This window comes from Antechinus flavipes, chromosome 1 (assembly GCF_016432865.1).
Source record: "Antechinus flavipes isolate AdamAnt ecotype Samford, QLD, Australia chromosome 1, AdamAnt_v2, whole genome shotgun sequence".
Lineage (NCBI taxonomy): Eukaryota > Metazoa > Chordata > Mammalia > Dasyuromorphia > Dasyuridae > Antechinus > Antechinus flavipes.
The window spans coordinates 193,259,927-193,277,838 of NC_067398.1; the positions used below are offsets into that span (position 1 = coordinate 193,259,927).

A 17,912-nucleotide genomic window follows, 5' to 3' on the forward strand; every position below is an offset into this window, starting at 1 on the left:
CCAAACAGCAGCCTGGAGTGAAGTAAGGTTCCAAATGAAGGCTGATTTACCAAAATCAAAGCTAGATTTATGTTTTTCTGGAATGATCACAGTAACGCAGAATACACAAAGCTGGTGTAGGTTTTGAAAAGAAACTAATCTATTCAACAAACTTCTATACTTGCCAAAAGCAGTGAACAACAAACAGGTCCATGATATTGCAATTGCCACTTGCAGGAAAGTATCATTATCAGTGTCTATACTCTCACCATTTTGAACCCTGATAAAAGCACAGAAAAATTTTATGAAGATCTGAAGATCCTCATCATTAGTGTTCTAAAAAGAAGATAAGCTTATAATTCTGGGCAACTGTAAAGCAAGAATAGGCACAAAATTGATAGACATGGCAGGGAATTGTTGGATATAATGAAAGGAAACAAAGTGAAAAATAGCATGTTTCAGTTTGCATTCAGACAATATCAGTTCTTTCTGTGAAGGCAGATAGCATGCTTCATCATGAGTCCTTGTATCGTATAGCTGAGAATAACTAAGTCATTCACAGTTCTTCATTGTAAAATATTGCTATTAGTGCATAAAATTTTCTCCTGGTTCTGTTCACTTTACTTCATATCAGTTTCTTTTTATCTTTCCAAGTTTTTCTGAAATCATTCTGCTTAACTTTTTTTCTCTTAATAGTATTTATTTTTCCCTCAATTACATGAAAAAATAGTTTTCAACATTCATTTTGTAAGATTTTGAATTCCAGATTTTTCTTTCTCCCTCTTTCCCTTCTCAAGATAGCAAGCATTCTGATATAGGTTATACATATATATTCATATTAAACATATTTCCACATTAGTCATCTTGTGAAAGAAGAATGAAAATGAAAGAGAAAAACCATGAGAAAAAAACAACAAAAACGTGAAAATACTATGTTTCAATCTGCCTTCAGGCTCCACAGTGCTTTCTCTGGATGTGGATAGCATTTTCCATCTTGAGTCTTTTGACATGTCTTGGATCATTGTATTTCTGAGAAGAGCTAAGTCTCCTATAGTTGATCATTTCACAGTGTTGCCGTTACTATGTACAGTATTTTTATGGTTCTGCTCACTTTTCTCAGCATCAGTTTGTGTAAATCTAATTTTTTTCTGAAGCTACCTGCTCATCATTTCTTATAAATAATAGTATTCTATTACATTCCTATACCATAAGTTGGTTAGCCATTTCACAACTAATAAATAAGTATCCCTTCAATTTCTAATTCTTTCCCAACAAAAAAAGAGCTGCTATAACTATTTCTGTACAGATGGGTTCTTTTCTTTTTTAAAAAATAATTTCTCTGGGATAAAGACCCAGTGGTGGTATTACTGGATCATAGGGTATGCACAGTTTTATAGCCCCTTGGGCCTAGTGACAAATTGCTATCCAGAATGGTTGGATGAGTTCAAAACCCCACCAACAATGCTCCAACAATGTAGTAATTTTCTTATACCTTCTTCAACATTTATCATTGTTCTTTTCTGTCATATTAACACTCAATCAATATTAACCAATATGTATGAGTTGTTGCCTCTGTTATCTTAATTCTCATATCTCTAATCAATAGTGAGTTAGAGCATTTTTAATGACCATAGATATCTTTAATTTCTTCATCTGAAAACTATCTTTTCGTGTCCTTTAATCATTTATCAACTGGGGAATGACTTGTATTTTTATAAATTTGACTCAGTTCACAATTTATTTAAGAAATAAGGTCTTTATCCAAAACATTGGCTGTAAAAACTGTTTCCCAGCTTTCTGTTTTCCTCTAATCTTGGTTGCACTGGTTTTGTTTGTGGAATAATTTTTCAATTTAATATAATCAAAATTATCTATTTTATGATCATTTCATAATGTTTTCTATATTTTCTTTGGTCATAAAATTCCCTTATCCATAGATTTGACAAATAGACTTTTCCACAGTCTCCTAATTTTCTTATGATATCACCCTATGTGAATAAATCATGTATCCATCTTGAACTTTTCTTGGTATATGATGTGAGATGTTGATTTATATATAGTTTCTGCCATATTGTTTTCCAGTTTTTCCAAGAGTTTTTGTTCCAAAAGCTTGGGTTTTGGAGTTTATAATAGACTAGATTAATATAATCATTTACTATAATGTAATGTAATTATTGTAATGTAATATAATGTAATGTAAATAAATATTATTACTATAATGTAATGTAATTAGACTCTACTGATCCACCTCTGTATTTCTTAACCAGTACCAGATAGTTTTGACAATTACTGTTTTATTATATAATAATATATTGACTTTAAAAAAAGTTAAACATAGAAGTTTTGATTTTAAAATCATTAGAGAACCAATGGAATTTATTGAATAGAGGAATGACATGGTCATAATAAAAAGAAAGACTTTATGAAAGAGAATCCACAGAAATATCAGATCATGAGACCCCCTAGAGGAAACTCAGCTTCTGCTTGAGGGATTAGGAGATAAAGGAGACAGGAGATGCAGCTGCAGATGAAGCCATAAATGGAATTAAGTACAGGAAAATAGGAAATGGTCTTACTTGTTATCTTGGGCCCTTTGGGCTTGTTTCCTTAAGCCTCAATTTTAATTGAGTTGTATCGTTTTGCCTATGTCTAAATCCTAGGATCGCTTCCATGCATCTAAGCATCTTTGGAGAGCTCCCTCAGCCCCCACCCCGCGGCGACGTGCTGAGGTCAGATCACGTCACGTCGCCGACGTCGCCGTAGTCTTAGCCGCGCTGAAGTGGGAGAGTGGCGGTGCCCCGGCTAACTGTGGCTGGGTATCCGCCTCTGGACTCTCCAGCGTGTGGGATCCTTCTTGTTACCAGGTTTTAGGTTTCTCACTTGTCCCTTATACCTTCCCTTCTCGGCACCCTGTCAGTGGTCTCCGAAGCTCGGTCTGGGTCCTGCCTTCCCCGGCCTCGCGCCCCATCAGTCAGTCAGGGTCTCCTCAGTGCGGTCGACGGCAGGTACCATGTCCAGGCCGAGCAGCGTCTCACCGCGGCCCCCGGCTCCTGGAGGCGGCGGCGGCGGCGGCGGCGGCAGTGGTGGAGTCTCCTCTCAGTGCGGCTCCAGTGGAAGTGGCGGCCGAGCCAAGGGGCTGAAGGACATTCGCATTGACGAGGAGGTGAAGATAGCGGTCAACATCGCCTTGGAGCGGTTTCGTTATGGAGATCAGAGGGGTGAGTGAGTGGTCAGGCCGTCCTCCCCCGGCGCCTGCCGGGCTCTGGTTTCGTTTCCCCTCTCTCCAGGCAGCAGTATCCTCCCATCCCTGGCGCGGGGAGTGAGTCAGCTGTCATTCAGGGCTCAGGAAGGGCGCTCTAAGGGGAGGAAATTTTGCTCTTAGTGCTGTGCAGCATCTTTGTGTATTGGATAGAGAGCTGACATTTGAAGGCGTGAAAGCCTGATTCACCGTGTGAGCCTAAATCACCTAATCTCTAACCTCTTCTGCTCAGTCTCCAACACCATAAATTTCAGAACACAAACTGATCTAATTGGGGGATTCCTCCCAGGTTTTTCCTCATCAAGGATTCTGTTTGAAATATCAGGACAGTGAAGAGGAAAAAAAAAAAAAAAAAGTAGGTATTTGGATGCAAAAGTTAGCCCAGCAGTTTCAGAGAAGCCTGAGAAGAATTCTGAGTAAAATGAATTGAAAGAAGAAATTTTGCAGTAACAACAACATTGTAAAGAAAAACAACATTGAGACACTTAAGAACTCTGTTCAGTGTAATCAAATATGATTCTAGAGGACTTATGAGGATGCACGGTGTGCAAAAAGAGAAAGAAGGACTGATGCAGGATGCAAAATGAGACTTTTTTTTTTTTGATGTGGCCAGTAGGAGAATTTGCATAACAGCTACATATTCATATTTTTATAATAATTTGGATTTTCTTTTCTTTTTTCTTTCGTTGTATGAAGGAGGGAAGGGAGTTAGATGGGAGAGAAAATAAACACTTGTTCACTAAAAAAAAAAAAAAAATTAAAAAGTCCATGAAAAAGGTTCTTTATTTTTCACATAGTATGAAGTCCCAAGTGGGACACTAATGAGGCAGCACATGAAACAGCTAGCTTCAACAGAGAATTGAACAAAATTTAGTACATTTGTCACAAACTAATAATTCTACATAGTTTCCCCCAAAAAAGTTTAACTTTTTTATTATTTTTATTATTATTTGCCTCTAGGTGAAGTAATCATTACCTCTAGCCTGCAGGTGGAGTTCAAATTGTAAAACTTCATAGTCATGGAGTCATGACATTGTGAACCCAGGTGCACAGGCACTGAGCTGGAAGTCAGGAAGACCTAGCTAGGCTCAAATCTGACCTCTGACACTTATTAACTGTTGAACCCTGGGTACATCACTTGAGTTTTAGTTTCTTTATCTGTAAAATGTGGATAATAGTAGCTAGAAAAACCTACTCTGTAAGGTTAGGAGTCTCGAATGAGACAATGTATGTAAAATGCTTTCCAAAGTTTAAAACATACAAGTTTTGGTGGTTGTAAGCTTGAATTTGATGTTGCACAAAGTGAATCAGACTTGTTCAGTACCTCTGGGAGAGGGGTTCTTAACCTAGGGCCCATTTTATAACTGTACTTCAATTTTTTCCTTTCATAAGTTTAACATATTTGATTTTATGCCTTTCAAAACATTCTTCTGAGAAAGGGTCCTTAAACTTCACCAGACTTTCATGCAGACCAAAAAAACAAAAAATCCTTTACAAGATTCCAGTCCAAAACAGTAATAGTGACATGTATAGAAGTTTTGAGTTTTGGGGGATCTTTTTTGTTTTTTGTTTTTGTTTTTAAAACAGATCTGTGATTTGTAGAGAGCTCTTGGTAAGTATCTTCCACTTCAATGAAGATTTATTTGCAATTTATGGTTTTAGAGAGTAGCCTAATGCACTGAGGTGACTTGCCTGAAGTCACAGAAGCAGTATATGGCAGAAGACCTGGAAATTTATACCAACTCACCATGTCTTATTGTCTTCTCACTTTGCTCACCTTAATGAGTTTTTCATAAAGCCTTCATCTGGGAAAAAACCCAAACCAGCCATCCCTGATTCTCCTAATTATACACCCATGCGTCCCATCTCACATATTTCCTTTTCTTCACTTCTTTTCACCTCCTCTTCAATATGTTGTCTTTCCTTATTAGAATATCAGCTTCTTGAGGATGAGGACTATTTTCTTTTGCATGTATATCCCCAGCATATTCCCCAGTGCCGAAACATAGTAAGCACTCAATAAACACAAACTGCAACAATCCTAAACAAAACTATATCTATAGATATAACTATATCTAAAAAAAATACAACATTTTTTTTCCTTTCTAGAATTACCTCTAACATGGCCTTGCCTAGTGTATAGTAGTCATTCAGTTAATTTTTTTTAATAGCTTTTTATTTACAAGTTATATGCATGGGTAATTTTACAGCATTGACAATTGCCAAACCTTTTGTTCCAATTTTTCCCCTTCTTCCCCCCATCCCTTCCCCACCATGGTAGGTTGACCAATACATGTTAAATATGTTAAAATATAAATTAAATACAATATAAGTATTCAGTGAATGTTTTGAATTATCAAAGTATCTAAATGTCTGGGTTGACATTTCTGTATTTTTAAAAATATGAAGCCATACTATATAATTCAAGAAGTAAAAATTTTCCTAGACTTTATAAAATTGGTAATCATAAAGTGAGAACTAGAAAGTGAAAGTACAAATAACTGTAATGCAATATAGAGAGCGAAAGTATAAAGTGTTATATTAATTCAGAATACAGAATGATTACTTCCAACTAAAGCTGAATTCTTGAAAGAAATGATATTGTTTTAGGCCTTCAAAGATATGCAAAAACTGGAGAATTAGAACTAGAGAGGAAGGGCATGGTAAGTGTATAAACATTGTATTTAAAGAAATAGAGATAGTATTAAAAAGTATTTTAAAAAGAGAGATAGAGTAAAAAGTAGCTCAAATGAAGCTTTTGAATCATAATTATGTATGTATTATATAATAATTGCCTTTTCATTGCAAGGCTTAACATTTGGCTCCTGTGCTTTAAATAATAATATAAAATCTGACATAATAGTGAATATTTGTTGAAGTGAATTTTATGTATTTACCATCATATAAACATAGTAAAAATAAATGAGATTTCAAGTATTTTGTTTTAGCCAAGGCTAAAGAAAAGAACAGAAGGTTTATCTTCTTATATGACCATTATTTTTCTTTTTCTAGAAATGGAATTTCCTTCTTCTTTAACCAGTACTGAAAGAGCTTTTATTCATCGATTAAGTCAGTCTCTTGGTTTGGTCTCTAAAAGCAAAGGGTAAGTTAATATGTCCTTTCTTATCAAAAGAAATTGTGCCTACTTTTAATAGTTATCAATATCTATGGAAAGAGGGAAGAGAAAGAAATGAGAAACACTTTATTTACCATGTTTGACTTTTCTGTATACTCTTTCTCATATTTGTAGTTAAAGCTATCTTATTGGGGAAAGAAAAAGATGGTCTTGACTTGATATAGAATAGGAAGTGATTTTTAGAAATTAGCTAGTTTAATCCCCTTATTTTGCAGATGGGAGAACTAAAGTCTGAGAAGTCAAAATATTTATCCAATATCATACTAATAAACAGCAGAAATAGAACCTGCTGCTTGTTTCACTTATACCACAAAGTATGTTTATAGACATTGTTTTATTGTTGATGTGTTTTTTTTTTTCAATAAGGAATTATACCTGTTCATGCCCTCTTCTTATTTTTTTTTCCTCTTCCTGACTAGGTTTTAGTTTTTAGAAATAATGATAAGACTAAGCATGATGGCATACATTTGTAGCCTTTGCTTCTGAGAAGGCTGAGGCTGTTAGATTGCATAAGTTTAGTGATTCTGATTTAAGTAGCTCTAATGTCTGTCTATTAGGTATTGGCACTAAATCTGGTATCAAAATAATGAGGCCCTGGGGTGGAAGGACTTTAGGCTGCCTAAGGAAAGGCTATAAATGGCCTAGGTTGGGAAAAAAAAGACAGGTTGAAGGTTCTGTATCATCACTTTGGGAATTAGGTTCATGATTTGCTGTTGTACTTCTAGCATGAGCAAAATAGGGAGCTAATGTCTCAAAATTATATTCATATATATATTACTAACATAATTATATACATTTTTATAAAACAAGTTGGGGAGAGGGGAAAGGGTATGAGGGTCCATTTGAGAGGTAGCCTTAATGAAAAAACTATGTTTTGAGCATATTTTGTTTTTGAGAAAAGATATTATTTTTTATTTGTTAATTTACCTTTGAAATACTTCTTTTACATCATGGGACAGTTTGGCAATCTGGTCAAAATCATGACTCTTCAGGTTAATGTTTTTAAATGCACAAAATAAAATACATAAGATTATAAAGGAGACTTTATTGAAGTGGATAAATAGTTAAACAAATAAATACTTAATCAAAATAAATAATCAGCACAAAAAACAAGTTAACTAACCCCATGATAAAAACTTCTATATTAAGAAAAAGAAAAGTAAAATTCCAAAATAATAATACCAGCAAAAAGAACTATACAGGCAGTTCTTTACACATGATCCACAAATACCCTTTAAATAATCATAGTTGCCTTTAAGTCTAGAGAACTCCCATGTTATCCTTATTGTGGTAGGGGCTATTGCTTTTAATCTCTTCACTGGGAGATATTAGATTCCCTTCTTGCTGCCAGTGCTTCAGAAAGGGAAAGATGTGCTTGTTGGGTTTTATTTGGAATTTGTTTTATTTGGAATTTGTAACACATTTTCCCATAGAAACAATTACTAATATTGGATAGTTTATAGGTCAGCCCCCAAAGGATAAGGAGAACTATATGTTTACAATAATATTGTCTTCTGCTATTGTGGTTATTTCCTAATTTTAAGTATACAATATTTTAGCTATATTACACTGGTCCCATCACTTCCTGGTAGATGGGAGAAAAAATGGAAACAGTGTCAGATGTTATGTTCTTCAACTTAAAGATCACTACAGATAGTGAATGTAACCATGAACTTAAAAGTTGTTTGTTCCAAGGAAGAAAAACTGTGGCAAATCTGAACAGCATACTAGAAAGCAGAAATTTCACTTTTCCACCAGAGGTCCATATAGTCAAAATAATGGCAATGTATGGCTCATGAGAGTTGAAGTCGAAGGAAAGCTAAGCACTGCAGAATCAACAATGGAATTAAGGTGATGAAGAAGACTTTGAAGAGCCCTTGGACATCAGGAGATCAAATCAGTAAGACTTAATTAATAAGATATTAATTCAGATTGTTCGTTGAAAGGTCAAATACTGAAGCTGAAAGTTAAATACTTTGGCCAAATAATAAGAAGATAGGACACTGGAAAAAACTCTGATGCTGGGAAATGAAGGCAAAAAGAGAAGGGAATAACAGAGGATGAGAAGGATAGATCGTGTCATAGAAGAAATGAACATGAATTTGGACGGACTTCAAGAGATAATGAAAAATAGAAGGTCTTTGTGTGCTGTGGATCATGGGATCACAAAGTGTAATTTAAGACTGAACAACTGCACAACTACAAAAGGGAGGGGAAATTCCCAATTCTAAATAATTGGTTTACTAAAATATCTTTGGAATATGAACTGCTGATTACTTGGAAATTTGTATTTAGTTTCAGATAAAGAAGAGGGATCTGTTTGGGGGTAAAAGATCAAAACATTGATAGAAGAGATATCAACAGAGACCAGAGAAAAAAAGACAAAGAGAAGAATTATATTGGTGATAATGAATTATGGAATGAATGAAAATGGATTTATTATGTACAAAAGAACATACCATGCAAGCACTTGGGATACAAATAGAAAAGATCATGTTCCTGTGGTCCTTAAGTTGCATTGCCATTTGGTGGAAAGTAATTAGGAAAATAGAGGACTATGCAGATCAAGAAAAGGGTTAAAGTTAACGTCTAGTATGAGGGGAAGTAGATAAAGGTAACATTTCTTAAAGTGCTATTTTCCTTTTCTGATACTGCAGCATTTCTGATGGTGCCACCCTTTTCTCTGCCCACTATTTTTTTTTTATACCTAAGAATAGCTGTAGCAATCTGATTATGTTGTTCCACTGATTCTTTAGGTATCTTCTTCCTTTGCTTGTATTTGATTCACTCAAAGGAGTAAATTTTCTTTTGCCTTAATTTCTAGAGGCCACTTACCCATTCGTCCTTTTTGGTCCCCTTACCTCATATGGGTGGTTTTTTCTAATTTTTGAACGATAACTTCTTTGAAATAACCCTTGTTAATTTGCCTGTTACTCATACAGCTCTCCCTTAAAATTTATCTTAGAGTTCCACTGATGTTTTTTAAATTACTCTCTGGACAAGTTAGGTGTATCTTCACCATGAAAGAGGCAAGTTTCTCACTTTGTAGAATGAAGAGTACAGTTAGAGTTAAGTTGATTGTATTTGTATATATAAAAGAAGCTTATATAAGAAAGTATAAGACATTTGACATTTCATCAAAAAAGACATAGTACTTGACAGTATGGTGCTGCACATCTGTGATCTCTTCTAATAGGTAGGCTGAATTTGGGAGTTTTGAGATATGTAATACAACTAAAGTTGATCAGTTGTTCTCACTAAATCTGACATCTGTATGGTAAGCCCAGGAATCTGATGGAGTTTATGTGGGGGGAGTATCAGGCTGCCCAAGGAGAAGTGAACTGTCCATGATGGAAACAAGGCAGATTAAAGCTTCCATACATATCAGCAGTGAGATTGAACCATTCAGTGGCTGCTACACTTCCAGCCTGGGTAAAGTAGGAGACACCTGTATCCAAAAAATAAGAAAGGGGGGAAAAAGTAGTAGAATAGTAAGATGTGTGATGGAGACACCTGTTAAAAGTTACTGTCCAATTCAACAAATTAGTGTAAATGACCAGATTGTATTTGATGAATAATTAGAGAGAAAAGAAATACCATAAATATATAAATAGAAAAATTCTCAATCTTATTAGCATAGTGATTTCCTCAGAAGTTGTTATAACATAGAAAGTCAAGGTTTCATCTTCTTAATTTACAAAATGAGAAAATGAAAAGACAATAGAAATGTAATGTATTAATTGCAAAAGGTATTTGAAATTACAGGTAGAGTTAGCCTTCTGTTTTTTCTCTTTTAATATTGGATAAATCACTCTACCAGTACCTCAGATTTGTGATTGTAACAATTGATATTCACTGTTGTATCCTATCAGTCCCAGGATATTAGAATGATAAGGAGAATAGAAGAAGAAATTTAGGTTATGTAAGTAACAAAAAAAAAGTCAGTAAAATGTATTTTAAAATAATAAATGATTTTAATTGGATTTGTCTGATCATATGTAATGCTGCCATCTAGAACCCAGTGTCATTCTTTTCATTTTTCATTTTTATTTTTATTGAAGCTTTTTATTTCCAAAACATATACAAGGATAATTTTTCACCACTGACCCTTGAAAAACCTTGTGTTCCAATTCCCCCCCTTCCTCCCACCCTCTCCTCTAAATGTCAAGTAATCCAATATGTGTTAAACATGGTAAATATATATGTAAATTCAATGTAGATATACATATTTATACAATTACCTTGCTGCACAAGAAAAATCAGATTAAAAAGGAAAAAATGAGAAAAAAATCAAGTAAACAACAACAAAAGAAGTGAAAAATATTATGTTGTGATCCACACTCGGTTCCCACAGTCCTCTCCCTGGGAGTAGATGGCTCTCATCACCACAAGATTATTGGAACTGGTCTGAATCGTCTCATTGTTGAGAAGAGCTACATCCATCAGAAATGATCATCATATAATCTTGTTGTTGCTGTGTATAATGATTTCCTGGTTCTGCTCATTTCACTTAGCATCAGTTCATGTAAGTCTTTCCAGATCTTTCTGAAATCATCCTGCTGATAGTTTCTTACAGAACAATAATATTCCATAGCATTCATATACCATAATTTATTCAGCCATTCTTCAACTGATGGGCATCCACTCAGCTTCCAGTTTCTTGCCACTCAGTGTCATTTTTGTGCTATGAAGAAACATTACATTGGAAGAGGACTTGAAGAGACCATTAACTTTAGGGTGATAGAACATGTATTTCCCCACTTTATGAATCATATTTAACACAAATAATAACACATTAAAGAACTTTAATACCATAATATCTCGTTACAAATGAGAAAAATTGAGCTTAAAATAGCTGCTTAATCTTTTGTTAAACCATAGGTAAGGCTGTGATAATAGGACTCACATTGGAATTTATATATTTATTATTATTATGGTAGAATTCTTTCGATGACTAAAATTTTGTTGTTTTTTACATCAGTCATTTTTAAAATAAAATCATTCTTCACACAATTACATGAGCAACATTTTGCATCTGTATCCAAAGATTTTAGGAAGATGCATTCACTGGTGCTAAAATTGATCATTACAATTAATTACAGTTATAACCATGGGAGTTATTGTTAAGTCATTTTTCAGTAGTCTCCCAATTTGACACTATTTCCCATTTGAGATTTTTTTTTTGGCAAAATTACTAGAGTGGTTTGTCATTTCCATTATGACTTACCTATCTAGAGTTACACATCTAGTAAATAATTCCAGATTTGAACTCAAAAAGATGAATCTTTCTGATTTTAAGCATATTATTTTAACTACTATGCCAACTTACGATTTGTTAAATACATCCATTACATTAGGTTCTGTCAGCAAAGTTATTTAAGAATGATAGTATCAAAGTACATACTGAAGAGACACTCAGATGACAGTCTGGACAGGGGACCTAAAAGTTTTATTATTTCTAGATATAGTTCAGATTGTTTCTACTGACTCCCTTCCCCATCCCTGATGCCATTTGGCATTTTTTTTAGCTGGTGATGTTTTATCAATCATAAACCTTGTGAAAAATCAATTTGCATACATAAATAAGCCTTTTTTCAGTGATTATAAATTGGATTTTAAGCCTTTTTGTTATTTTTGGGGTAAATTTACACATGACCCCTTTTTACTGAATGTTTAGAAGGTATTTAGTGAGTAAAAATTCAGTTTCAACCACAAAACTGAGTTTGTGGGCAATTCATTTGACCTCTTAGTATAGCAGATAACTTTTTTTAAGACTAGAAATTTCAGAGAAGTTGTTCATCATCCACATTTATTGATGAAGTTCCTTATTTGTCCTCCCAGATCTAAGAAGCTAGTCAAATTTTTTTTAGGAATATAGCTCTTTATTAATTTACTTATTTTTATTATATATAGTTTATTAATTATTATTTTTCAGAAAGGGAGCAAATAGATATCTAACTGTGAAGAAGAAAGATGGGTCAGAAACAGCACATGCAATGATGACCTGCAGTTTGACTCATAATACAAAACATGCTGTTAGGAGTCTAATTCAAAGATTTCCAGTCACGAATAAGGAACGTACAGAACTTCTGCCTAAGACAGAACGGGGAAATGTATTTGCAGTTGAAGCTGGTATGCGTCTTCTAATGAATTTCCTTATATATATTGCTATGTGATGATTTCTCCCCTTTTGAATTAATTTTATTAAGAGTGAAATGAAACAAGCTTTTCAAATTTGATTGTTTGCATTGTATAGAATATGGATTTAAATGTAAAATTATTTAAATGTTTGCATTAATGTATAGTACAGAGTTTGTTATTCTTTTAATGAAATGATAGAAAATTAACCAGTAACCTTAGTTTCGAATTGAAAACTATTAAGAGCTAACTATTGTTGAAATTAGAAATAAATATTTAATATATTCATTGACATCCTTTTTTTTTTTGCTATATTCCAAAGTGTAAAAACATCAAAATTTTAATTTTCTGATGTAGAAAATAGGAATAATATTGCTCCATTATTACATCATTTTCCCCTCCATAACAGAAAGTTATCTAAAAAAAAACTACAGCTAAAAAGATGTTTGGGTCAATTTGTTAACTTTTTGGAGTATCATACTTTTTTCTTTTAAATTAATTTTTTTCAATTAACATGCTCTAATTGGGGTTTTGATACTGAAATTTGCATTTCATATAAATAATTCCATTTAAGTCCTATTTGAATACCTTATCGCATCACATAGATATATCTAGGATCTTAAAAGTTCTGTCAGTGAATCACCAATCTTGCCAGATCCTTATTGTCTGGGATATGGCTCATCTTCAGAGTTGCTACAGGGTGATGCCTTTTTCAGTCATAGTACCTATCAAAAACCAAATCTTGTTAGGTTGTGATCAGTATTAGCACCTACATATGTAAAGTCACAAGTCCTTGCATATTGGAATAAATATGTTAAACTAAGTTTTCTGTTCTACTTCTCAATAATATCATTCTCCAAATCTGTAGTTTTTGAATATTTGTATCAAACTTTGCTAAAAGAATTGGGATGAAGATAATAGAACCATACAGGTCAAGCAATTAACAAAACTTTATTATTACCATCAGTAACCAGAGGAACACAGAAGCCAATAGGGAATAATCTTGGAACTGTAGGGAGCAGCACACAGAGGGAGAAAGGTGATTGGGTATGGAATGACTTTTGCACTCCAGGTGAAATCCCAGTGCTTTTTAGGACTCAAATTTATATAGAGTTTTAGCCAACAAACTTAACTCCATAGTAAGATTATCCTGTTATCTATAGGACGAGTAAAGGGAAAATATTTTCTAAATTGCCTAATAAGGACTGATGAATGGAGGGGCAGTAATGCAGGGAACTTAACTTTAATGATACCATTCTAACAACAGACTGAAGGAGGTGAATGCCCAGTCTGGAGCTGTATCATTCATATTTGTTTTCATTGATTGACATAAGCCTAATCTTGATGTGGAAATGAAAATTTGATATTTCATTAAATACTTAAATTAATAAATGAATGAAAACAGTATTTTTAAGTTCATGTTTTGTCCAGATTATTAGTATACAAATAGAAAAATAAGATAGTCCTTGCTCCCACTGCAGTTCAATATTCAGATTGAGTACATGTAGATGTATTGCTATTTTCATTGAAGAATGAAAGTTTAAAGTTTCTCAAGTTGAACTCATTTTACATGCCATGAATTTGGTAGTAAGCACTTTCGTTTCTAATTGAAGTAGCTTTATGATGTACTTTGAAAAATATTTTTCTTGACTTATTTTGTTTTGAAATGGTAGATTCTCTAATATTAAGTATAGTCCCCAGAAAACAGTTAAATGAAATTGCCTAATAAGATGATTTCATTTGCTAGTTTATGTTACTTTTGATATGACATAATAATTGTGTTGACTTTTGAAATTTAACACTTTTCAGAAAATGTGTGCTTGATAAATTGAATCATTTGCCAACAATGTTAGCCTTTGTCTTTGATCACAGTTCTATTTCCTTTTTGTTTGTGTTTTTGTTTTAACATTGCTATGATCATGTATGTTGATCTGATTCTGTTCCCCCCCCCCCCACTGGAGGGTTTTTTTTTAAGTTATTATTTTTACTTTGTCAGATTATTTCTACATTCATGCTGAAGTAGGAAAATTCTACTGTCATACTTACTATGTTAATTTATTATAACAAGAGACTAAATCTTAGAACTTAAAAATAATTCAAATATAATAAAGGTTCCTGAAAGTAAGGACAATAAGGTTACTGCTGTTTTAAATTCAATGTGTACATCCATGCTAAGGTTGAGGGTTACATTTAGTGAATGACAAATTTATCTACACATTTTCATTCTCTTTGTTACTTGTTTCATCTTTTGTTCTTTTTTTTAATGCTTTGTTTAGCTACCTGAACATCTTTCTTTATCAATGAAAATGAAAATAAAATTAATTAATGTTAGAGTTATAATCTTATTCACTGTTGATTGTTAATTCCTTATTGTGTTTTCCATTTTTTAAAGAAAACCGAGAAATGAGTAAGACAAGTGGACGACTGAACAATGGTATACCTCAGATTCCAGTGAAAAGGGGAGAATCAGAATTTGATTCTTTTAGACAGTCTTTACCAGTGTTTGAGAAACAAGAAGAAATTGTCAAAATAATTAAAGATAATAAGGTTGTTTTGATTGTTGGAGAAACTGGGTCAGGAAAGACTACACAGGTTTGTTTGTTTTTAAATCAGTTAAAGAAAAATATTTGATTGTATTTTGTAGTTTTGAGCCTCATTTTATCCATGACAAGGATCTAAATATGATTTAGACAAAATTTGCATCTATTAGATAGTACTTTTTAGGAAGACATAAGAACATTTTAGTTGTAACAGAAAATAAAATTTAATAACTATTTATTAAGTGCTTACCATATTCAAGACATTGTATTTGTTTTTAGAAATACAATAAGAGAAGCTTAACATGTTTTGAAAATAGTTAAGAGGAAATACCAGGGAATAAAAATTCAATGAATTTGGATAAAGGAAAGAACTTTAATAGCAAAACAAGAAAGATCACAGAGGAAATGAAACCATATGATTAGTACACTAGATCTTCACAATAGTGTTATATCACTTAATCAACAGGCATTCATTAGGTGCTTTCAATGTGCCAAATGATAAGCATAGAAAAAACAAAAATAGAAAAATAGAAAAAAAAACCTAAAGATCCTTAAGAAGTTTGAATTCAATGTGAGACACATCTGTATAATTATGTACAAAATAAATGCAAGATAGTTTAGGAAGGAGGAAGGTTGAGGGTATTAGCACAGGGAAGATCAGGAAAGACTATATAGAAGGAATTATATAAAGTATCTGTGAGGAGAGAGAATATTCCAAGCATAGAGATGGCTTATATAAAGGCACAGATGAGAGATGGAATATATCATATGTGAGGAATAGGAAGAAGGCCAGTTGGGTTAGAACAGTGTGAGAAGGGGAAAAATGTGTAATGAAATTGAAAGGCTAGGCAGGGGCCAAGTTGTGAAGGCCTTAAAAGCCAAACAGAGGAATATAGTGGATTATCAGTGGAAATCAGACATATGCTTAAGGAAAATCATGTTGGTAGCAGAGTAAAGGATGAATTTGGAGTGAGGAGAGATTTGAGACAAGGATACCATAATGTGCATTAGGGGTGTCCCAAGTGAGAGGTGATAAAAAGCCTCTATTAAAATGATAGCCCTTTTGAGTAGTGTAAAATGAATGGATGTGCAATATTGTGGAGCTAGAAATGACAAGAATTGACAAATGATTGAATATATGGAATGAGGACAGAATAAGGAGTTGAGAATAATTTCAAAATTGTGAACTTGGGAGATTGGAAGAATGGTGATATCCTGGAAATAAATAGAAATTTGGAATAGAATAGAAAAATAGGAATTTGTGAGAAAAGGTAATAGGGTAATGAATAAAGATAATTATTTTGAACATGTTAAGTTTGAGATTCTCTCAGGAATATTCTGTTTGAAACATATAAATAGATAGTTGGTGATGTGAGAGTAAAGCTCAGGGAGGGAAAAAAAAGGATATGGTTGGATTTAAAGATATGAAGATAATCTGCATGGAGATGAAAATTAAACCCATTGGGAGCTGATAAAATCATCAAAAGAATGTAGAGAGAAAAGAGAGAAAATAAGCAGTGGGGTACAGTACCCACAGTTAGAAAGCAGGATATGTATAAAGAAGCAGCAAAAAGATTGAACAATACTCAGACAGGAGAATCAGAGGAGAGTAATAAAAATTTAGAGAAAATACAATATCTAAAAGATGTGATTAACCAGACCAAACATAGCAGGAAGATGAAGGAAACTGAAGACGAGAAGAGACCACCAGATTTGATAACAGATCTATGATAGATAGCTTTGGAGAGAGCAGTTTCACTTGAGCCAAAAGGTGGGAAGCAAGATTCCCCAGGGATTAGGAGTGAGAGGAAAGAGAGTTGTTTGGGTTTGTTTTTGTTTTGTTTTTTAGGACTTTGACTAAGAAAATGAGGGTTAAGGTTAGAACTCTAAAATAATAATAGGAAAAGTTATTTTTAAAATATGTCTGTATTCAGCAAGCAAAAATAGATAAGAGATTGAAGACAGTAAGTTAGGGGCCAATCTGTTCTTAATAAAAGAATCTCTTTATGAGACAGGATGGGATGAGAGCGTAGATGTTGGCTTGGGTGGAGAGGAGGACTGTCTCATTATCAGAGGCTAGAGTAAAGAAAAAAAGAAGCTGATAGCAACAGCTTTTGAGATGACAAGAAGAGGAGAAGGAGTTTATGATAGTCTCTTAAGCAGAGTTTAAAGTTGTCAGATAAAAGGGTAAAAGAGAAAGGGAAGCATGTGAAATTTGAAGAGAGAACAGAGAAATGGGATGGAAAATCACTGAGGTGAAGTAAAAGGATCGACTTGCTGGAATGTAGACCCAGTTAGAGTTAAATATATTCAGCAGCACATGAATACAAGTAAGAAGGTGGTGGAAATAATCCAAGATTGGGATTTGGTAAACTATGATTTAGAAAGGGACAATGTAGTATAAAATTCAATAGAGGCAATTGAAACTTAGAATTTGTTCTAGACAGTGTAGTTAGTGAACTACCGAAAGAGTCTCATTAAGATAATTTCATTTATGATGTAGTATAGTATTATGGTAGTAGAACATCAATGTGTTTATAATCCTCATCTTTCCTTATTAGCTTTATGTTGCATCATGTTAAGAAAAATTTCTGTATTTTTCTTACACTTTTCTAAGGATAATTCCTTAATTTTCTGAATTTTCCTATGGATATGTCACTTTATATTTACTCAACAGATAGAATGACATATTGCCCCTTATTATTTTTGTTCACTTTTTAGATATAATGAAAAGAAATCAATGGGAACATTCTTATTTATTGATGAGTTATATCACTTTTCCTCACCCTTCCTCAAAAAGAATCAGACTGCACAATTTAAATTTCCTATTATGCAAAGTCCTTTTATGAGTTAGCAGTTC

At 33.3% G+C, this 17,912-nt stretch overlaps 1 protein-coding gene across 2 annotated transcripts in view; it reads left to right on the forward strand.

Annotated features, from left to right (window-relative positions):
* Positions 1-2,329: 2,329 nt before the first annotated feature.
* Positions 2,330-17,912, forward strand: part of YTHDC2 (YTH N6-methyladenosine RNA binding protein C2) — a 76,884-nt gene continuing 61,301 nt past the window's right edge. The window contains exons 1-4 of one of the 2 annotated variants that reach the window (XM_051994439.1): positions 2,330-3,197; positions 6,251-6,341; positions 12,310-12,506; positions 14,905-15,104. In XM_051994439.1, coding sequence (XP_051850399.1) covers positions 2,990-3,197; positions 6,251-6,341; positions 12,310-12,506; positions 14,905-15,104 — 696 coding nt within the window. In that variant the 5' untranslated portion in view covers positions 2,330-2,989. The remainder of the gene's footprint in view (positions 3,198-6,250; positions 6,342-12,309; positions 12,507-14,904; positions 15,105-17,912) is intronic. The other variant, XM_051994430.1, reaches the window with a different exon arrangement.